The sequence below is a fragment of the Aureobasidium pullulans genome (assembly GCF_000721785.1).
Source record: "Aureobasidium pullulans EXF-150 unplaced genomic scaffold scaffold_2, whole genome shotgun sequence".
NCBI lineage: Eukaryota > Fungi > Ascomycota > Dothideomycetes > Dothideales > Saccotheciaceae > Aureobasidium > Aureobasidium pullulans.
In genome coordinates this window covers 501,845-524,047 of record NW_021941022.1, presented here as the reverse complement: position 1 = coordinate 524,047, position 22,203 = coordinate 501,845, and the positions used below count along the sequence as shown (strand labels likewise).

Sequence of the window (22,203 nt, the reverse complement as noted above, 5' to 3'; positions counted from 1 at the left end):
CAGATATGCGGAGATCCTTCTCATCCATGGGTGCTTTCTCGGCTGACATTTTGATTATTCGCACTGTTCCAGCTTTTCTCGACCTCGACCACGACCTCCGCAGGACAAGTTAGAGCAACGTCACAAATCGTGGCATGCTCGTGGGTCCGTGGTCCGAGCTTCAATCATGCGGGGATTCCCTTGGCAAGATGCGAAAACCCGTGCGCGGCCCACCTCTCGAGCTCTTGACGACGACACGCTGTGGATATGTTTGCCGTCACTTGCAGCAATGCGCGCCCTAGACACTACTCACCGGCTCGACTTGTGGATATCGGACATCTTAGACGCCTCACAAAAGCTCGTGGCTTTATGGCTTCAAGGCTGAAGAGAGTTTGCCACAGGTTCTCGGAGTTCGTGTGGCTTGCATCTTGCATCTGTGCTGGCTTTCATCCGCGATTCAGATACGAGAGCTAACTTGCACTATCTGATGGAGGCACTCGCGCCTTCTAGCTTTCTGGTGTAGGTGTAGATCTCTCTCTAATCTGCTCATGAGGATCCTAATCTCGGTTCATGAGGTATGCTTATAGCTGGACTCCCTATAAACATCCTCATCATGCACCACGATGCAGATAATTCTCCTTTCTCTCTTCTTACACTTCTAGCTCCACCCATTCTTGGATCTCAGCTCATTAGTATGTGGAACAGCTAATCCTGGACTCTTCCGGGTCCGGCACGACGAGGTAGGGCTGGCTCGCTCGTCCTGACCCAACATCCATGAGGCCTCGTAGTGCAGCTGGACATCGGTCCTGTGCTACCCATCCGATTTAGGCCACATACCAAAGCTTTGTTTGCAGAGCCGCACCGCGAAAAAGGTCCGTGTTGCACGCGCCATTGAGATCTCGATTTCCAAGGTCCGGAGTCCCCGCATGAAGTCCGGCTTCTACACACGTCAAACCAACGTTCGCTGTCCCGAGCCCTGATATGCACCAATATCGAATGCCAACGAATTTCCCTTTGGCGAACGCTGTCATGTCATCGAGCATGCTGAGACATGCGGAAACCCTGAAGATCGCTTCACCGCATACGAAAGGCAATTTAGCATCCTGAAATGGATTTTGGCCTCGTGGTTGGTGCTCTCGAGCAGTCAACACAGGCGGTTACGGATGCCAGGGCCCGTAGACCAAACTTCCATCTTCTTCCGCCATGCAAGGCTCGTCTTCCGGAAAAGCATCTCCACCACAATTGATCATTGTGCGATGCCGCTTTCCAATAGACACGCGTAAGCTACCAACAATCATGGCATCAACCCCATCAGCTCGAGTCGAGATATCGATTCTGGTCTTCATTCCTCGGGAATCAAGCTGCATTCGGTTTATGCGGCTTGTCAAGCCCAATGTCCAGACCAATATGGGTCTCATCTATATCGCGCTTAGCGAACCGCGCTCGGGACTCGGTGCTCGACCCATGTCAGGATCCAAGAATATCGATCCGAACGTGCTTCCTCCACCTTTGCCTAAAGAAGTCAGGAACCATAGCGTGATACGGAGACCGTCGTCGGGCTTTGTGGTTAGTCTTCGACCAGCTGGCATGGCAAGCGAGATCTTACCATGCTCCAGGTAGGTCGCGGCAACTCCGTCTTAGTTTGTGTAAACAGAGGATGAGTTTAGATTAATAGACGTGTCCCCCCGACCTGGGTTCTTCCATCGTTGCATCTAACTCTCGTATTACTTCTTCCTTCGCTATTCAAAATGTCTACATTCAGACTCGGTGGCTTCTTGGCCGCTGCTCTTCTGAGCTCACGTTCGCTCGCACAAACTTGTGTCTCATATGGTATCGACTTCCAGAACGGTGGAAACTACTTCCAAAACATCAGCTCGACCGACGCCTTCACCTTCGCTTCTCTCTTTGAAGGCTGTGACAATGATGTTGCAAATAACCTCCTCGTTGATCCAAATGGAGATGAACATCAATGCACGGATACTCCTCTCCAGCCTGACGACACCACCCAGCTGTCAACATGCCCCATGGACAAGAACCAACTTTGGTCTGGTGACTGGTCGGTTCTGATCATCTCCAACAACGGAGATGCTGATCCCATTGCCTACGAACGTGATTTCTATCTCAACGTTGGCTTGCCTTCAACCACTACATACACACCTACCGTCACCATCTACTCAACAACGACACCTCTTGTCCTCGTCACTGAGACATCAACAATCATTTCGACTACCACATTGCCTGCTGTGACGACCACAGTGGCCTCTGTGACCAAGGTAAGTCTATCTTCTATCTTCAAGTTGATATCGTCAAACTAATATGCTCCAAGTCGCCCACCGTGACTATTACACCTGCCAAGTCAACAGTGGTCACAACCAAGACGGCAACCTTGAAGAAGACTGCCTACACTGCCGTCCCCATCTTGACCACCAAGACCATCACTGCTACTTGCTCGATCCCCACAACTCAAAAGTACCCCGATCCCACTTGCACAATTACTCCTACATTGATCACTGCTGCTGCTCTGTCGACCGATGACTCTGCTTCATCTACTGCTGCCGCTACTCCTTCGGCTTCTGCTGCCGTCAAGATCCGCCGTGGTCTGTTCGATCGCTCTGTACCTCTTGAGCGTGAAGCCAGAATTGCCGAGCGCAAGGCTAGAAGAGAGGCTGCGAACAAGCTGCAGAGACGTGCTCCCGATGTTGCCACTACCACTTTGACCGAGACCAACACTGTAAGCTTTTTCTTTCTATTCCCACTCGACCTTGATTTGTTTACTGATCTTTCTGATAGTCCCTCTACATTACCTCTACCTCCGTTTCGACCGACATCGCCACCACCATCACTTCTACTGGTAAGTTTTGCTTTTCTTGCATCTTGGGCAAGCCAAAAGTTAACATCTATCCTAGCTGTCGCAACTTCCACTTCCACATTCACACCTCCCGTGGTAACCGTCAAGAGCGGCAAGACCACTCTCGCCGTCGTCACCACTACCCTCAAGCAGTCGACTACCACAAAGACCGTTATGACCGTCCTGACCACCACCGTCAAGACCGTGACTTCGTCGCCCACTGTTACTATTTCCATCACCAGCACACCTTCCAAGTCTGCTGTTGCTTGTACAGCAAAGGGCGGTCAGATGAAGTAAATTTATCTGTAACCTTGTTTTTTATCTCACTGCGTTATCATTTTCTTTCTTTTTGTCTGGAGGTTCATGTTGTGCACCAAGGTCAACACGGGGTACCTTTGGGAGATGGGATGTTATATCGACCGGCTTCTGCTATTCTAGACAGTCTATCGCTGCAGGTCAGGAAATTATTTCTTTATCATCGATCTTCAATTTCCATCTTCTTTTTATCCAATACTGGAAGTGCAATGCGCATTCGGGTATTGTTTGCTGCGATGCACCAAATCCAGGACACGACGTTCAAACCTCAACAAGCTCCAAACTACTGCCAGGTCCCACTTTGACCGACACGAATAGCCTGTAAGCACTCTCTTCTCTTGCCCTGTTTATCCTCGTGCCGATATCCATGAAACTCGGAATTCAGGGCACGAGGGCAACGGGTGAGGATAAAACACGACTCAGCATGGTGTGCTACACGGTTCCTGACAAAAAGGTACAGAAATGCTATCTTCGTACTCAAAAGTAACACAAAAACACAAGACTTATCGGACACTTCTTGTACAGTACAGTACATGCAGCGTTCGGCGCGAAAGCAGAAAAGCCAAAGCATCAAGAAATCCGGATGCACGCATCGGACATTTGGGGATGTATCAAAGTACTTGTAGAGTACTCGAGGTTTGTATAACTGTAACAATGTACCTTTCCAAGTATAAGTTATCCGTAAACTCTGTTTTTCTGCTCTGCCAAGCGGTGGTCGAACTATTGCTTGATCAGGCACGTGAATATTGAAAGAATTGCTTGACTTGGGAAGGATTCACTAGGAGGCTCTTATGCGTGATGGCGGTATGGGTGGGCATGGCTTATTCGAGATTGCTATATCGATTGCGTTCTGGCCTGATACAGAGTGTGAGCGTATGATGCTGATCAACAAAGGCATTGCACAGTTTTCACGTCAGCCTGTTTGAAAGCGCGTGATCCCTCAAGCAGAGAGAAATGAGAATGATCTCGGAAGGAGCGAGTATGCGAAAAGACCGTGGTGCTTGCTTCATTTATAGAGTAATGCGACGCCGATGACGCTCGGCGAGCACTTCAGCCATCGACACCCAGGAGGGCAGATCACGAAAGTCTGGCGGTCAACCTTGGAACATTTTGATATGAGAGTATGATGAGATCGTATCTCATAGGCGGAAGGAACACTCAAGAGGAAGTGTGAAGAGACGATTTGATGATTCGCCCAGATCCTTAGGACCACCAAATTCTAAAGCAACAACAAGAACTCCAAAGTGCACCTTTCACTGGAGACAAGAAAAAAAAGTCATAGGTATCGAAGAAGGAAAAAAGAAGAAGAAGCGAAAAAGGCGCTATCCTGCCATACTCCTTTCCATGCTCTTATTCGTACAGCATTCGTTCATCCCTTCCTTAGTGGTTGCGTTGGAGGCTTTGCTGTTTGGCCTGAGAGAGAAGAAGGTCAGCGTCTTGTTTCTGTGGTCGGGGTGTTTGGGCAATATTTACCTTCATCATTTCGATTCTGGCCTTCAGGTTTTGTGTCACCTCAGCCGCACGCCTCCAACTCTCCACACCACCAGTAGCACCTTCACCGCTTTGTGTCCTCGACATCGACGATCTTTGCATACCAGAGTCTGCGCCCAGACCTGCACTATGGCTCTGTTCCAAGTTGCTTCCAGGTCTGCTACCACTGGTGCTGCGTTGTAGGCCAGAAATCGCGGGACTAGCGCGGCCGCTGCTGGAGTGGTCCATCGATGGCGCGTTTGAACTTCTGAAACCACTAACGGGGCTTGTGATGCGCTCAATCCCGCCTGCTGTCTCGAAGTGTCCCTTGTTCTCGCCACTGGGCTCTCGTGATTGTGATGAGTATGACATGCCACCGCCTGGGCGGCCGAATTGAGGTCGAGGCGGGCCCATGCCGCCCATCTCTGTGTCGTAGTGTCTCATTCCATTGGCGCCGTTGTTTTCGGAATAGTTGTTGTTTTGCATATGTGCGTCCTGGTTGTTATCGCGTTCAAGACGTCCAAGACGAGCCACTTCACGCTTCAGTCTGTCGACTTCGCGAGCGAGACCAGCTGCGCGTTCTTCGGCAGCTTCAGCATCGCTGCGAGCGCGTACTAGTTGAGTCTCCTTCGCCTTGATGCCCAGTACGTCACGAGTGTGATCCTCAATAAGCTGTGCGTTTTGGTTTTGGAGCTCGTGAATCTGGCTATTGAGCCTCATCTTGTCCGTTCTCAGTTCGCTATTTTGAGAACGGAGGTATTCGGCTTCTGACCGTAGATCCGAGAGTTCCGACCTTTCTGCCAAGCTCAAGACTGACGGAGCGGCCTGGGGAGGTGGAGCGTATTCTTGAGGAGGCTCGTTTGTGCTCTGGTTGAAGGAGTTAGTGGGCTTGCCTAGCGGTCTGGCTGCTAGACTACGAGGTGCTGCAAGCCCTGAGCGCGGTGCGGGAGCGGGAGTTGGCGGGTCGTCCAACATCTCCACATCTTCCGAAGGAACTCTTCTGGGAGAAGCAGCTGGTGGAGCGACACCAGGCTTTCTCATCTTCGATCCAGGAGCCGCAAGACCTGACTTGAGACCAGGCTTGGCTCCAGGTCTGCTTGTCGGGCGGGCTGCTAGTGGTGCAGCGGCTGGGGGCTCTTCTGGTGTAGCAGGTCTGACGGGTGCTGGAGCAGCCTTCTTTACTCCAGGCGCAGGACGTCTTCCTGGAGCAGCCTTCTTTGCCGGAGCAGCAGCGGGCTTTGGTGGAGGAGCAGCCTTGGGCTTCCACTTGACCTTGACCTCTGCATTATCACAATACTCCTTGATCTTGTTCTTCTTGATGTCGTCGATACCGTCGAGATGAGGAAGCATATTGCGGTCGGTCATAATTTTCCACAATGTACCCAGAATCTCAGCAGCTGCTTCTCTCGGTGGTGCCTGAGAGTCGGCGAGAAGAGATTTTGCTGCATCAGACATGGTCTTGAGCTCAGCAGGTGGAGGAACTTCTCTGAGGTTCTTCAAACAGCGCACGAGGACACGGGCAGACTCAAGCTTAACCTGAGGAGTCTTGTGCTTGAAGGCTTCAAGCATCTCCTCGAGATTGTCAGTAAGGCCGGTAGCAGAGACAACGGCGTCGCAAGCGGCAGCAAGAGCGTCAGTAACGGACTGCTTCTTCTCCTTGAGACGCTCGAGCATGGGCGACATGATGGTGGAACGGTATCTCGAGAAGCTCTTCTTTAGACCTTTGGCGAGCACTTCGACGCAGTTTGCAGCAGCAGTAACGCAAGCCACGTTGGCATCCTTCATACTCTTTGCGAGACCACGCATGACATCGTCGAATGGACCTTCTTGGATGGCAGGCTGGTTGGCAGCGGTGAAAAGCTCTTCGAGGGCCTCTTTGCGGTCCTTCCACTTGGACGAGTTGAGGCGTTCGCTGAAGTCTGCTGGCACCTTTGCCATTACATCGACAGCCTCGAATTCCGGTTCCAGGTCAATCGCAGCGTCTTCCTCCTCTTCGACTTCTTCGGCCGGGGCCTCGCCTGCCTCCTCGGCAGCCTCTTGTGCAGCTTGTTGAGATCTGAGCAGTCTCTCTTGTGTCGGCTTGTCGTCCTTGACCTTCTCAAACAGCTTGTCTAGGTCCGTCTGTTGGACAGGCTTGAGCTCACCCCAGAAGAGGGGCTTCATAGCTTCCTTCAGCCATCGGTAGAGTTCGACTGTGAGGTTTTGTGCTTCGGCGCGCACGTTCTTGTCTGCATGGCCGTAAACCTTCGGCAGTAGCTTGATAATGGGTTTAGGCTCGACTGTCTTGCAACCGTATGCGTGATAGATGGCAGTCAGAGACTGGAGGGCAGCGACGATGATCTTGGGTGTTTTTGCGGATAGTAGGGGGATGAGCTCTTCGATGACGGGGTCGGCGATGTCGAGTTCGACATAAAGAAGGAGAGCCTCGATGGCAGCGGCTTTCGCGGCGGGACGACCTGTTACACCCTTCTCGACGATAGGCTGGATTGTGGATGTGCGCGTGCTAAGGAGAGAGTATTAGCCAGGTGCCTGAATTGGAGGGGTAGTAGCAAAGGATAGCGCACCGAGTGCAGCCAGGTTTGCCAGCGATTTCGAGGAAAGCGTTCAGCGCATTAAGACCTTCAGCTTGGGCGGCAACGTTTGAATCGGCGACAGCTCCCTTCCAGATGTTGGAGTCCGCAACGAAGTCCTTGACGAGGGGGTCGCTTGGTTGTGCAGTCTTGAATTCTTTTGTCGCGGCTTCGTAACCTTCCTTGCGCACTTTCCAGTTCTTGTGTACGAAGCGGTCTGGCAATGGCAGCTTGCTGAAATCCTCTTGCTCTTCAGCCATGTTGGCGGTATTTCGATGTGTTCAAGTCCAGTCGGTAGTCAGTCCAGAGGGAGAATAATGATGATCGGAATGCGGGATGCGAGGTGTGAGAAGTGACGGCAAACAGGGATGCACTGTCTTTTCTCAATCAAGTTGAATCAGTCGCTGTGAGCGTGGACGAATTGTGGTAGTATCGTCATGTATATTGCGGTCGCAAAGTAGTGATGGCCTGACAACAACAACAAACACAAAAGCCCAAAGCCAAATTCCCGTCTGACGGCATCGGGCAGCATGCGACAAGTTGACAAGTGCTATTCTCCATCAAGACTCGACTACCCATTCACCCTCCAATCGTTTGCCCTGAGTGCTCCCTATTGTCTCGTTTCTCCATCCAAGTCATATCCGAAACCTGTAATTTCCCCTTTCTGGTTGTTCTTAACCCCCTCACCGCCGGCGTCCATCGCAGCTTCCTGCTCAGTGAGCCCCACCACTGGTAACAACAGCCAGCTCTTGCTTGCCAGAGTTGTTATGCGCAACCACCACAATGACAAATCTCTTGACTCAGCGACAGGCTGAAGAACTGTTGGTCTCTCCCGATTCTTACGAAAGCTGTTGGCTGATGTGCTGATAGCCACAAGTCACTGATTGCCTACCTTACCGCCGCCGGCTTGACAAACACTGCCCAAACCCTCCGTGAAGAGGTCAACATCGGCGACTCGTTCGATGATGCTACGCGAAAGAAATATGAAGGCCTGCTGGAGAAGAAGTGGACCAGTGTCGTCCGCTTGCAAAAGAAGGTGAGACTCAATGCCCGTCTACCGCGACTTGTTTGGACGACGCGCTCATGCTCCAACAGATAATGGACCTTGAATCGCGCAATACCACCCTCCAAACAGAACTCGATACCGCCACTCCCACCTCATTGTCGCGTCGCAATCAGGACCCTGCCGCATGGCTGCCACGATCCCCCGCCCGTCATACTCTCCAATCTCATCGCCAACCCGTCACATGTGTCGCCTTCCATCCCGTCTTCTCATCTCTGGCCTCAGGTTCGGAAGATGCCACAATCAAAATCTGGGATTGGGAGCTCGGCGAGCTCGAACGTACAATCAAGGGTCACACCAAGGGTGTCCTCGACATAGATTATGGTGGTCCGCGCGGAGGCACGCTTCTGGCCAGCTGTAGTTCCGATCTGACCATCAAGCTGTGGGATCCCAGTGACGAATACAAAAATATCCGCACTCTTCCCGGCCACGACCATAGTGTGTCGGCTGTACGCTTCATCCCGTCTGGCGCCGCTGGTGCTCCTTCGAGCGGAAACCTCTTGGCAAGTGCTAGTAGAGACAAGACCATCAGGATCTGGGACGTTACTACTGGATATTGTGTCAAGACTATCCGCGGCCATGCTGACTGGGTACGCGACGTCGCTCCAAGCTTCGATGGCCGATGGCTTCTCTCCGTCGGAAATGATCAGACTGCTCGTCTATGGGATACTCAATCTGGCGATGCCAAAGTCACCTTTGTCGGCCACGAACATGTCATCGAATGCTGCACGTTTGCTCCTGCAGCCGCATATCCTCACTTGGCCTCGATGGCCGGTCTAAAGAAAGCTCCGCCAGCCACTAGCTCGGCTGAGTTTGTCGCGACTGCTGGCCGTGACAAGCTCATCAAGCTGTGGGACGCTCGGGGAACATTGATCAAGACTCTCGTCGGCCACGACAACTGGGTGCGCGCTCTGTTGTTCCACCCAGGCGGCAAATATCTTCTCAGTTGCGCCGATGACAAAACGATACGCTGCTGGGATCTGTCACAAGAAGGCAAGTGCGTCAAGACTATCGAGGACGCACACGGTCACTTTGTCAGCAGTATGCGATGGGCACCCGGTGTCATCAAGGATGCGGCCGCTAACGCGGATGCTGCCAACGGATCTTCGAAACCAGACGAAGCCGCCAAAGTCAGCATTCGCTGTGTCATCGCCACTGGCAGTGTTGATCTCAACGTCCGAGTCTTTGCTGCATAGTCTCTCATATCTGTTTCTCTCCTAGCGTCTGGGCTTCATGGACCGGTTGGCGTTGTCTCTTTGCACTATGGCGGGCGACAGGAGTCACGGGCGTTTCCCTCCTGTACATGGCATTTTCCTTTATGGCTGCATGGATCAAGGCGTATCTTTGTCGCTTAGCCCTTGACACCACCTGCATTCTCCTCTGTTCCTCTTCTTCTTCGTTCATACCCTTTCTCTAGGGAGGCCGGCGTCTTCTTTTCGGGGGGGAAAAAGAAAGTAAAGCATAGATATTTATTCTTCAAATTACAAGAAGCTGTCCTGAATATTTTCACCACTGTCCTTGAGCACAGTACTTCTTTGGTATGTATCTTTGAGTTTTCTAGAAAAGTCCGCATGCCACGAGTTATATGTGGATTTGAACAAGAAACATCTGTTTGGCTATGGTCTGGGAAGACATTTCATCAGATCGACGCATCTGGACCACATCAATGGATGCTTTTTTATCTCCCCTACATCTGAGAAAGGTCATTACCGCAAAAAGGTGCAAAACAAGAAATCACGTTTTCTGCATCTCGGATATCGTGGTACTGTGGGGCCAGGGTCATACCCCTAACAAGCAATTTCAGCATCGACAACAGTGTTGCTCGATAACGACATACCTTGCTCTTATAAAAATACCATGAGTACATTCTTTATGCCTCAAAATATGGATAGGAGAGGATTTGGATGGGTTGGAAAGGTGGTTGTTGAGGTATTGTCAGATCAAGTGGTCGGATATCACTTCGCCAGACTTGCGCATTCAGTCAGCAATACTGCAATCCAGACCAGCGGTCAACACACGTAGGCGATGACGTACTAATTGAATAAGTCTACCTTTGTGCCTGCTCTAGTGATTACATCCGAATTGACGCTTAACATACATCTCATACCAAGATTGCTCATCTCGTACAACAAAATTTTCAATTCCTCCATCATCTTCACCTCCCTAAAAATCTACATTCCAAACTTTCCCAACGGCGAACTCTGCAACCCAACCATACTCTCCTCACCCCCATCCTCAGCACCTCCATCTTCAAAACTGAAATCTTCAGCTTCTCCCTCGATATCATCCATGTCCTCATCCAACTGCGGACTCAACCCAGGACTCATTGCAATCTTGGGTCTAGACTTGAACACACTAGCATACTCTGCATCTTGCTCGAATAACTTATCTCTAGGTGTGGTATCTCTTGTGCCGCCCAAGGATGTTCTGCCGCTCTTGATGGGAGTGGAGAATTGTGCGGCGGTGGTGGAGGGGAAGAAGGAGGAGCGGGGGCGGGGTTTGGCTGTGGTTGTGCGGCGTTGGGGAGGAGCGTTGTTGGTGGCTAGGGTCATGGAGGCTAGAGCGCGGTCGGCGAGGGAGGTGCGGCGGGATGATGTTGTGTCTGTTTCCGTCTCTGTTCCTACATCTAGGGAGTCGGGGGTAGGCAGCGGCAGAGGAAGGCTGTTTTCGCTGCTGTGGAAGGAGGCCATGGACATGCGGGCACGTTCGGACAGATTGGGACGCTCTTGTGGACTCTGTTGTCTAGAGATTGGCGCCGGGGGACTTGAGAGCTGAGGTGGTGAGAAGTCTGGTAAGTCCAATGGCGAAGATTGTCCTTGTGGTTCTGTTAGATCGATGCGATCGATTTTGTCTTCGAGAGATGCGACAGGGTCTGCAGCAGGACTCGGGTGCTCAGGGAATGCTGTGTTGGTTTCTGCTGCGCCCGGAGAAGTGTATCCATTCCTAGGAGTTGCTGCATCATCATCCTGCGATTCTGATTTGTATGCTTCAAAACGTCTTTGCTCCAGTTTCTGCACACTAGGGCTGTTCTCTGTGAACCTTGGCTGCCTCAGAACAGAGCCATATGGACTTTCCATGGTTTGACCAGTGGTTGGAATGTATTCACTCCTCACTGTCTGAGGCGTGTTTACAGGTTGACTGTGAGTTCGAGACAAGAATGGATATGACTTTTGTGGTTCATCTCGCACGGTGGTGGGAGTCGAGTTCGTCGATACAAGCAACGGTCGTTTGAGCGGCGAGAAGAAGTCCTCCTGAGGCTCTTTAGATCCAGCAAGGAACACTGGGACAGGTACCTGTCTCGGCATGTTGCTCGTACGGCGAGTTCTATCATCGAGATTTGGTGCTGCGTGGTATGAAGATCCGTTGTTCTGGCTTCGCTTCTTCTTGCCGACGTCGGAGAGGCTTTGTCTCATGTCTTGGACGACACGATCATAATCCACTTCCGAGGCCAACATGCGAGATTCTTCGGGCTCAGAAGGTGTCTGTGCCACACGGATGCTCTTATGTTTTCTGAAGATGTCCAAGCCATGAGCTGCAGCCGTACGATCCTGAGTATCGGGCACACTAGAAGCTTGAACAGATCTCACGGGTGTGTTGGTGTCTTCAAAAACATCTTTGTATGCTCTCCAGAGGCGCAAACGATCGTTCTGCTCAGCTACACGGTATTGAAGAGTCTCGAGCAAAGAAACACCTTCTGGAGACACCTCAGGAGTTGTACCCTGTCTAAAGTGTTGCCACAGATCTTCGAAGTTGGAGTCCATATAGGCGTCTGAGGAAGCGAGTTTGGCTCCTGCCAGCAATGCGTCGCAGCCCTCTATACCGCCAACCCAGTTCTGTCGAAGTTCGCGTCTGATAGACTTCTCTGTCTCCGGCGAGAGATTTTCCTTTGTCGCATCTTGCGTTTCGAGGAGTGTAAGGTGACGCTCGTGGTACTCGTTAGTCTTCTCGTAGAGTGATGTGCGGAAATTGTTGAGTGTGTGGTCCAGATTTACTCGATGTTGCAAAGTCTTCGTCAGAGACGCACGGTAGGCAAGGGAAAGGGGGCCAACTGTATTCAACTCGCGCTTGTCCAGGTTCCTCGCAACAGCAAGATTCTTGCCGATTGAAGCCTGCTGTTTGCGGCGAGTTGAAACTACTTGTTTCCTAACAACAGCAGCAGAAAACAAGAGCAGAACTTCTTCGAACTTGTCACCCTTGCAGTCATCCAGCATGGTCTTACGAAGAGTGGCTTCCCTGCCCAGAACATCGTTCTTCTTCAGGTCATTAAGACACCGAAACAGTGCGGCTCGCAGATTCAAAGATTGGATTGGTTCCAAAGGTGGAAAGAACGGTTGCAATTTCTGTCTCACATAAACACAAAGTAACTTGACGAGACAATAAATCTTGACTTACATCGCGGGTAGTCTCCCTATCCCAGATCTCGAACAGTCGATAAAGAGACCATTCAACGCATGCCACTCGCTTCTTCTGATTCTGAAGTGCATCTTTCGTATCAAAAGTGCGCACGGTGATATCGGGCCAGTCTTGTCGTTGATCAAGATTTAGAAGTTTCAGATTTGATACAAAAAGCGAAATGTTGGAAGGTGACATGGATCGTGATTTTGGAGCTGGCGGTCTAGGTGCATGGCTGGGAGTAGAGGCGGATCCAGCCACTGATTCGGGTCGGGACATGCCAGTCGTTTATGGTTTCTCCGTAGTGCTGGTTAGTAGTGAATCATCAAGTATGCACGATGCTTGAATCCGTTCGAGTTGAGAAGTCAAGAAGCACCAATCAACAAAGGCCTGAGTAAACATCGGTCAAGGGGTAACGACGCCCGGAACCACTGCAGAAGAGTAAACACTTCACGTCTATCTCGCCCTTTATCAACTTCAAGCGACTAGCCACAGTCTGTATGGTTTCCTACTCGAGCCTTCTAACGATTGGAACGCTGCCGTAATGCTTCTCTGCTCTTGTTCTGTCTCGCGGGTGGTATGGGTGGCATTACCAGGTGTATGGCAACTCTTGGTGGCCGGCTTTCGCCGCGTGGATCAAAACGACTTTAGCGTTTAGGCGCGCCAAACGCCGCGGTCAAATGATTGCATATCTTCTAGATACCTGAGAGTAAATTCCTACCTAGCAATCCTTACGCCCAATCATCAGTATATCACTACACGTCAAAAATCACCAGGCCATCACGCGACGAAGAAGCATCCCCAGACACGGAAATGGCACCCAGCGTTGTTGAAGACGCGGTTCAAACCAACTCGTCGCCCAGTATGCTCACTCTATTGTCACATGCAATTTTCTGAAAGCTCATGTTACTGACCTGCTGCGCAGAGCCTACCTCTGGCCTCTTGACAACAAGCCAAGCATCGCAATGGACGCCCGACACTGTCCTCTCAACCCTTGCCCCTCTCGAGAAGCACTCGTCTTCACCCGTCCCTTTCTTCCACCTTCTTGAACGTCTGAAGACTACCAAGCGCGAGGGCTGGCGCAGATTCGGTATCAACCACGGCGAATCTATCTCCGACCACATGTACCGCATGTCCATCATCACCATGCTCTGCCCGCCTTCTCTCTCCTCTCGCCTGGATGTGCCCCGTTGCACCAGAATGGCTCTCATTCACGACATGGCCGAAGCCCTTGTTGGCGACATCACCCCTGTTGACGGCGTTCCGAAGTCGGAGAAGAACAGAAGAGAGGCAGACACTATGGACTACATATGCTCCGATTTGCTTGGCAAGGTCGGCGGTGGTTTGTCGGGCCAGGAGATGCGTGCAGTGTGGCAGGAATATGAGGACAGTCAAACACTCGAAAGCAAATTCGTTCATGACGTGGACAAGATTGAGCTCCTGCTCCAGATGATGGAGTACGAGCGTTCTCATGAGGGCCGCATCGACCTTGGCGAGTTCTCATGGGTCGCTCAGAAGATTGAATTGCCCGAGGTCAAGGCATGGTGCAATGACTTGCTGCGTGAAAGAGAGGCTTTCTGGGCCGGACTGAAGAAGACGCCAACCGGAAGCACTCTCAACGACGAGCAAGAGAAGCAGCATGCTGAGTATTACAGCAAGAATGCTTGAAGCCTGAGAATCGTTAAGTAAGCGTATGGTTTGACTTTTATACACAGCAGCATCCAGCGGGTCCAAGGCGCATAGGCGGGCAGGCAGGTTTACACGGGTTCAGGCGTCGGGAATGCATAGGCATGGCTTTTATACAATTCATCCGGCGACGGTACGTACGCATCAGTTCATCAGCATTGAACTAGAAAGTCACTGTTTCAGAAGGATGCATAGCTCTCTCCACGTGATCGCCTACGCCTGCCATTAGGATCTACAAGACTCAAGGCGGCTTGCTTGGCGATGCTGTCGAGCGGGCAGGCGCGTGATGGGGGCGCACATCACGTCGTGTCCCGTCAACTTGTCTTCATTGTCAAGTGTGTCCTCGATTTTTCCATCCAAGTCTGCACCCGCTGTCAACAACAATCCTGGCCCTGAAAAGAACCCTCCTGGCTGAACTCAGGCCTGCCGCGTCAAGCTTTCCTTCTCCGCACTCACTCCGCAATTCCAACGGGCATTTATCCGGGGTCGATACATGCCATTTGAACTACCACAGAGCCACCATTGACCATAGTCAGTCATTCTTGCGTGTTTCAAACTCGTACAAATATTCCTTTGTTCTCAAGCCGCCTGGACATACAAATCGAGCAGCCTACGGCCTGATCTGACACAAGTACATCTCGGTAGTTTCGCTCATGAATTGCTGGTCTTGGAAACTGCCTCGGCACAATCAGCTGCTTTTGCTCATTTTGTATCATGAAATCGAAATCTGCGAGCAGACCTCAGCGTCGACAAACATCGAACAAAAGTAACGAGCCGCTCGAGAGTCATGTCGATGAAGACAGTAGCAACGCCCGGCCTGTCAAGAGGAAGAGAACTGCGAGCAAGCCAAGGGACAAGAGATATGAGTGTCCCCAAGAAGGATGCGACAAAAGTTACTCACGTGCCGAACATTTGTACAGGCATCAGCTAAACCGTGAGTACAAGGCCGTGTAATTCTCCGTTAAGTTGCTGATGCGACTTCAGACGCTCCGAAGCAGATCTTCAATTGTGACTTTGAGGGATGTGATCGGCATTTTGTTCGCCAGGATCTCTACGCCAGACATCGAGAGAGACATACCAAGGAGAATTCGCATCTATATCGTCGGGATGCTTTCAAGCATGGCAAGCTCAAATCTTCTCACATCACCGAAGCTCAGCAGGAACAGTCTTCGGATGCTCAGATAGCTGCCTCCAGTACAAGCTGTGACGGATCGGAGCCACAAAGTGTCGAGCAGCCAGTTGCTTCAAAGCCACATGAGTCTGTACTGAGCTTTGGCTCCATGGCTCTTGATCCACGATTGACATCTGGACCAGACGACTTTGGCTCGGCCATGGCACCCGGTCCCTTCAATGGTAATGTGGAACGTGACCAGTACGATAACACATTGGATCCTGTGAACAACCCCCTGAACACTCGACTAGCTGCTCGCTCGAGCCATCTGGACACACCACAGACAGCATCTGGCAATCTAGTGACCTCCGGAGCAATGGACGATCGTATAGTCAGTGTACGCCACGAAGTCAATAACCCTGTATTTGCCAGACCTAACATGCCACCCGCAATCCCGATGGATATGTATCATCTCAACTCAATGCAGAGCATGTTCGCTCCCATTAGCAATGCTACTGGAGTTTACTTGCCTCAACCCTACCCATCACCGTCTACCGCGGCAAACCTCAGATCTCCACCAGCTTTCACCAACTTGCCTACAGTATCGCAATTCAACCTGCCTTACAACACTCAAATTCAATCACCGATCGGCATGAGATCGGACTCTGTAACATCCTATCTTTCTAAAAGCGGACCGAGTTATCAAGCCACAGGCTACACGGATCCCAACGTCCTTCACCACCTCTCCGCGAGTGCGACTGTACCAGTTTTCAACGAGAACTATGGACCGTCACCTCCGGAGATGCCAGGTACGGAGTTTATCAGCTGGCTATTTGAAGGCGACCAAGGCGCGGTTTTCCCACCCCACTCCCACGCACCATACAATTACAATCAGAACCCACAGTTACTACATGACAACATGCAGACTTCGGCTGGAAACACCTATCTGGAGTCTCTAGCTCGCCCTCCATCGGTCGCCAAAACAGAACAAGACAGCATACAACCCGAGTGTGTGCTGTCCAGTCCACGAAGGCAGCGGCTCCTGGACCTGATAATCTCCGAGTTCAAAGATGGAAGGCACGTCCAAGTCTCTATGCAGAGGGAGAAAACACTAAAAGGTGACCACGACGGAGACACCCACGTGCTGAGTTTGCGAATGATGCAAGTTTTCTGCAGCTCGTTCTGGCTCAACATACATCCACAACTTCCGATTCTACATAAACCAACATTCTCAGCCGAGACATGCCCCGATCTTCTGCTTATCGCCGTAATGACACTCGGTGCATCTTGTCTGGAGCCATCATATGGCTACGAAGTCACCCAAGCTTCTGCAGAACTGGCTTCTTTCCTAGCATGGCACACTCGTCGGATGATAGTTGAAGATCCAGACTTTATCCCGCCAGCCAAGTTATGGATATTCCAGTCCTTGTTGCTGTTGGAAGTCTTCGAAAAGATGTTTTCAACCACTGTTTTACATCAACGGGCACACATTCACCACTGTTCAACTCTTACTTTGATGCGGCGAGGTAGTTCACTTGTGGGAAGAGCAGCACTTGATTTCGCCCCGTATGACGTCGACCCAACGAGGACACCACCTGGACCTAACGGCAGTGTGAATACTTGCGGAAAGAATACAAAAGACGAATGGTGGAACAACTGGATCAGTAACGAGGCTACGCGCCGAACGGCTTTTGCTGCCTTCATTATTGACACAACACACGCGACCATGTTTGGTCACGCTGCTGTGATGGTCGCCCACGAGATGCGAATACCACTCCCATGTGACGAGGCTCTGTGGGCTGCTCCGAGTGGGGCTGAAGTGCGAAGCCATGAGCATAGCCTTACACTAAGCGGTTACAGACCGATGAGCTTCCTCGAGGCGTTGAAGAAGACACTAAACAGCCAACATGTACAGACCAACACCTTTGGCCGGGTTACCATCATGGCAGGCCTCATGAGTGTCAGCTGGCACATGAGAATGCAAGACGTGAGAGCAAGCTCGATCGGAGTTGGCAAACAGGGCAGTTGGAGTGATCAGCTGGCATCTGCTTGCGATTTCTGGCGGCGCGATTTCGATGCTTCCCTGGCCAAGTCATCCTCTAACGCACCGGTGTATTTGTATGATCGAATCTCAAGCGACGTTATGGATAAGGAGAAGGTATTTGAATCACGTACAGTGCTCCACCATCTGGCACGCATGGCAATGTACGTTGACATTGTCGATTGTCAGATTCTTGCTGGAGCCAAACGCTCCTTGGGACGTGTGATTACTGCGAATGATCATGCGGCAGCATCAAAAAAGTTGAGAGAGACCTGGGCCCCATCTCATGGGGCTCGTGATGCCGTGTTCTACGCGTTGCGCTTCTTGTCGGCTGTGCTGTTACCGGAGGATGACGGTTCTTCTGGGCGACATCCTAGTGCACAAGGGCTTACATATTCAGCTCGTGACGACAATCTGCTCAATCGGCCTTGGGTGCTCTACTTTGCTGCACTTGTTGTGTGGACTTACGGCTTCTGCTTAGATGGCCCTATAGCACCACCGTTGCCGACTTACACGCTCAGGACGCATGAGATCAAATTTAGGGACTTGCGCGGCTTCCTTCGCCGCGTTGGTGGGGTCAGATCGGCCGATGATCTGCAGCACGTCAAGCACCGAAATGGGTGTTTGGGATTGTTGATGCTCCTGAAAGAGATCTTCAGCAAGACCAGATGGGAACTTCTCCACGAAGCGAGCGAAATGCTGGGAAATTGCATCGAGCTGCTTATGCCTGGCATCTCCAATATCTGAGCACTTTTAGTTGGTGCGTGGTTGACCAAAGCGGCTCTTACATCATGGTCAGGCGTTGGTCAAGTGGGGGGTCTCAGTTTTTGGGTTACATGAGAGGATCAAAGCTGAACCAGTTGCTTGGGTCGCCTTGGTAGTCTTCTATATCAATGTGTATCTCGAGTGTCGATAAAGTCCGTCATACTCTGCGGATCATGACGAATTGGCTGTTCATCAAGTAGGACCTTCAGCTCGCTCATCGTTAAACTCAGATACGAAAGAGTAGTGGTTACACCGTGAAGCATGATATCAGGTTCGTTGTGCTATGTTGATAGAGTTGTGATTGTTGAGCGCCGTTTCTGCAAGCGAGAGAGCCACGAACTCCTGAGAATGAGGTTAGCTGTGTAGATGAAGGATGCGAGAATTGGCAAACGTGGGCGACGCGATGCAGTGGGGTCTCCGACATCCGAGGCCAGTGAACGCTGTAAGGGAGATTTGTGCTCGTGCTGTGCAAATTGAGATGTTCTGTGAACGATGCAACATGAAACCCACCTCGGAGAATTAATCGTGCGCTTTCCATGCAGCTAGTCCGACCCGAATGCTGATCATGCAGACACTTGAGTCTGGCTCTCAGGATACGTTTGCGGATCAGTGTCAACAAGGCTAGATGCTATGCGGCCGAGTCACACCCCTTCGGAGCTGAGATGAATATATCTACATCTGGTAGAGATATGATCCATGATTCATTGTGCATAACCGAAAGAGATCTCTGTCATTATTCCGGTTTCTGGCTTTCAATGGTCATAAAAGACAGCCCAGCAACCAACTGGAGAGGCAAATCGAGACTCCACAAGACCATCATCATGAAGGAATACATGCTTTGGTTGTGCACAGCAACAAGATGAACAAACGGTTCCAATGGATGTTGGTCTATCACAAAGGATATCTTAGTCTTATCACGAGAGGATTATTTGTGATCCTTATCGACAAGAGCTACCATAGTATACGAAGGACGGAAATAGAGGGAATGCGGTATGCACAAGCGGTGCAAATCTCCCCATGACACATGAGTATGTACCGCATGCACAGACTGACGGAGTTGTTCCCAAAAGCTCGAGCTCGCTGTGTTGACATTTTGGCAACGGCTGCAAAGCATTCGAGGCGCGATCTTCGATCGTGGAGAGAATGAAGAAAGAGTGACCGACGATCGTGTCGAGAATTGGTGAGAAAATGTACCTCCTGTTTGACAAGCCAGTGGGAGACGTTTGCACAACAAAGACCCTAAAGTCCTCCCTGCATGTGGCCTTTGCATACTTCAAGGACGAAGCAGTGTCCCACTCGGCCCGCAAAAGGAGGGGTCAATTGCAGGACCAGACTCTGGGATTTGTAAATCCATCCAGGAGGATGGTAGCTGGGATGAGATAGATGAATTACCCAGTGAACCAATTGATATAGATAGATCACCACACAGATGATGTCAATTCCCAGCTCGTTGTTCCTGATGCGTCAGACAGAGACATGTTCATGACGAGCATCAACAGTGCTCAGATTGTGGGGGACGGTCATCATTTCGCCAGTCACCAGATGGCCGGTCTGGTCACGGCACCCGGAGTCGATCGCGAGTCATCGGACTCGCTCTGGCAAACAGGAAGCGACCATAACGCTCAATAGGCGACGGAAGAGTGGAGGAGGCTTTGGAGGAGCAAGAGGACAGAGGACGCGAGAAAGAGTGAGAAACGGGCGCTTGTGCAGAGGGTCAGAAGCCCAGAACTCTATTGCGGTTCCAGGGGGTGCAAGCCCTGCGGATAGCGGCCGCCTTTAGCGCGCCGCCAAAGCGGGAGCGAACCAGGAATTCCAGGATTCTTGACCGGAAGGAGGGAAGCGTCGACGGGGCGGCCCACGAGTGCCGTTTGCCGGTGCTGTCAAGGTCGCAATTCAGTCGCCATCAAGTGTCAACGTCCCCTTGACACCAAATCCCAAGGGGGTGATCTTTGCGTGCCAGAACTAACATCCAGACCCCCTCGAAAGTTTAAGCACGCCGGTGCTGCAGGTATGCCAGTGTGAACGGTCAACGGCAAACAAGATAGATGCAAGAGGTAGGTTGCGGTGTCTCGTTGTGAGACGAATCTGTATAGATACTTGAGGCTTCGCCCTCTGCATTCTAATATCCGAATCATCACCACGGCTTTTCCTTCCTTCAATCCTTCCGCCACCAGATCGACAAGATACCAAGCCAGCCACTCGTTTCCCTTATCAATATATCACATCCACACTCATTGCCTCGACCAACTTTCAATCTCAATCTCATTTAACCCTGGCTGCCACCATGCATCCTCGCACATCCTCTCTCCAACAACCACCAGCTGCCGTTATGAGCTACTTCGACTTTCAGCCTGAGGAGTGCTCGGTATCGCCGGTCAAGAAGTCCAATCTTCGCTGCCTGGACGCTTTCCACGACCGCCCTACCACACCTTTCGAGTACCCTGCCAATGCAAGCATCTACGCCAAACGTGCTCTTCCTCCTCTTCCTTCACCAGCAGCTCTTCCCGCTCTCCGCAACTGCTCGTCATCAGAGTCCATGGCTTCATCAGGACCCATCAGCCGACCAAGCACTGCCATGTCCTGCAGACAGGACAAGTCTCTTCCTCCTCTTCCTTTCCGCCTCCAAGAATCACCTTCGTTCGATGAGGAGTCCTGCAAAGAGAACACAGTCATCGTCCAGGTCTCAAGGCCGCGTCAGCACCGTGGCTACAGCTTCCGTAGCCTCTTGAACAGACACTCTGAGGATGAGTTCCCCTTGTCTTCTCCCAAGAGCGTCTACAGTGTTACCCGTGACTCTCGCACCGACTCTGTTATGGGCGACTACAGCTTGACTCAAGTCAAGACCAACGGCACCATCTCTGCCACCAGCAGCAGACGCCCTTCTGCCCTTTCTCTTACTCACCTCAAGGCCGCTTCCAAGAAGATCAACGCCAGCGCTCCCCCGGTTCCCTCTCGTCCTTCATCCCGCAAGGGAAGCACCAGCAACCACAACCAACACCGCTGGGGCACTCTCTTCCGCACCGTCGAGGATGACAAGGAGGACGTTCCTCCCATGCCCGCCACTCCTGGTATGATGCCTGACTTGAGCTTCAACCGCTGCTATTACTTCTACGCCCGCAACTGCAATGGCTACGTCCTTTCTGGCAGCTCCAGCGGTGATGCCTGCGAGAACTGCGCTCACTCCGGTTTCTTGGGATCGCCCTGATCAACCGCTGAGAACTTTGCTGCGAACATGTTTCAGAGCAAAGCATTTCCTCCACCAAAACCAGGCTTCTAGCCATCTCTTCGACATGACCTCTACGAATCATGAAGGCATAACATCAAGCCCGAGCAAAGCTCGAAGGCACGCCGAGGCATTCACATGCCATTCGTCACGAGGAATCATGCACGAATTCAAAATCCTCATGCTGAAAGATGCATAGAGGTAAGCACAGGCACGAACACAAGTGTTCATGTATTCACGACCTTATGTGGAGTACCAAAATCTTCTGGGATACATTCATATAACTTTTCACTATGTATGAACGAACTCTGCCTGCCTGGCACATCTTTTTTTCTATGTCCTTCGTACAGAGGAGGAAAAAAATTCATAATAATCACACAATACACTCATTTGACCACCAATCTTCTTTTTCCACTCATTTTCCGTGACTCTCGCATCGGTTTAATTGCGAGCTCTCGTAAAAGCTATCTCTCACCATAACAACAAACAACAGCACAGAGCAAACATCAAAACAAAGCAAACGGTTTCACAACAGCCAGGGAGGATTTAAACACGAAACGGTGTGCCTACAACGTATAACAGTTCCGTATCCGTCTGCTCCCTCCCCCCTCTCTTCTCAACAGGAGTAGTTCTGATCCAATCTGCCACAGGGGAGTTTCTCGCTTCTTGTGCCATGTGGATAAGATAAATGCCACATTTAAACGTATAAACAGTAAAGCGAGATTGATAGTAAATCCACA

At 51.2% G+C, this 22,203-nt stretch overlaps 7 protein-coding genes across 7 annotated transcripts; 5 read left to right on the top strand and 2 right to left on the bottom strand.

Moving 5' to 3' along the window:
• Window positions 1-1,739: 1,739 nt before the first annotated feature.
• Window positions 1,740-2,150, top strand: M438DRAFT_237433 (uncharacterized protein; the record flags this gene model as incomplete). The annotated part of the gene is made up of 1 exon (XM_029899482.1): window positions 1,740-2,150. A coding segment is annotated over one exon (411 nt), but the record flags the coding sequence as incomplete, so codon positions are not given.
• Window positions 2,151-4,522: 2,372 nt separating this feature from the next.
• On the bottom strand, window positions 4,523-7,442 carry M438DRAFT_264798 (ARM repeat-containing protein; the record flags this gene model as incomplete). Its single annotated transcript, XM_029899971.1, has 3 exons — window positions 4,523-4,555; window positions 4,616-7,115; window positions 7,177-7,442. The coding sequence occupies 3 exons, from the start codon at window positions 7,440-7,442 to the stop codon at window positions 4,523-4,525; spliced, it is 2,799 nt and encodes a 932-aa protein (XP_029764551.1).
• Window positions 7,443-7,704: 262 nt separating this feature from the next.
• M438DRAFT_341966 (platelet-activating factor acetylhydrolase IB alpha subunit) lies at window positions 7,705-9,672 on the top strand. The gene is made up of 3 exons (XM_029904637.1): window positions 7,705-8,003; window positions 8,053-8,218; window positions 8,278-9,672. Exons 1-3 carry the CDS (start codon window positions 7,966-7,968, stop codon window positions 9,439-9,441), a joined length of 1,368 nt encoding a protein of 455 aa, XP_029764550.1. The 5' UTR covers window positions 7,705-7,965; the 3' UTR covers window positions 9,442-9,672.
• A 744-nt stretch (window positions 9,673-10,416) lies between these two features.
• Window positions 10,417-12,916, bottom strand: M438DRAFT_351643 (uncharacterized protein; the record flags this gene model as incomplete). The annotated part of the gene is made up of 2 exons (XM_029906733.1): window positions 10,417-12,585; window positions 12,638-12,916. The coding sequence occupies 2 exons, from the start codon at window positions 12,914-12,916 to the stop codon at window positions 10,417-10,419; spliced, it is 2,448 nt and encodes an 815-aa protein (XP_029764549.1).
• Window positions 12,917-13,217: 301 nt separating this feature from the next.
• M438DRAFT_82013 (uncharacterized protein) lies at window positions 13,218-14,708 on the top strand. Its single transcript, XM_029910344.1, has 2 exons — window positions 13,218-13,499; window positions 13,563-14,708. Exons 1-2 carry the CDS (start codon window positions 13,451-13,453, stop codon window positions 14,303-14,305), a joined length of 792 nt encoding a protein of 263 aa, XP_029764548.1. The 5' UTR covers window positions 13,218-13,450; the 3' UTR covers window positions 14,306-14,708.
• Window positions 14,709-15,037: 329 nt separating this feature from the next.
• On the top strand, window positions 15,038-18,478 carry M438DRAFT_383887 (uncharacterized protein; the record flags this gene model as incomplete). The annotated part of the gene is made up of 2 exons (XM_029908952.1): window positions 15,038-15,257; window positions 15,308-18,478. The coding sequence occupies 2 exons, from the start codon at window positions 15,038-15,040 to the stop codon at window positions 18,220-18,222; spliced, it is 3,135 nt and encodes a 1,044-aa protein (XP_029764547.1). The 3' UTR covers window positions 18,223-18,478.
• A 1,802-nt stretch (window positions 18,479-20,280) lies between these two features.
• M438DRAFT_341963 (uncharacterized protein) lies at window positions 20,281-21,864 on the top strand. Its single transcript, XM_029904636.1, has one exon. The coding sequence runs from the start codon at window positions 20,525-20,527 to the stop codon at window positions 21,443-21,445; it is 921 nt and encodes a 306-aa protein (XP_029764546.1). The 5' UTR covers window positions 20,281-20,524; the 3' UTR covers window positions 21,446-21,864.
• The last annotated feature ends 339 nt before the right edge of the window (window positions 21,865-22,203 follow it).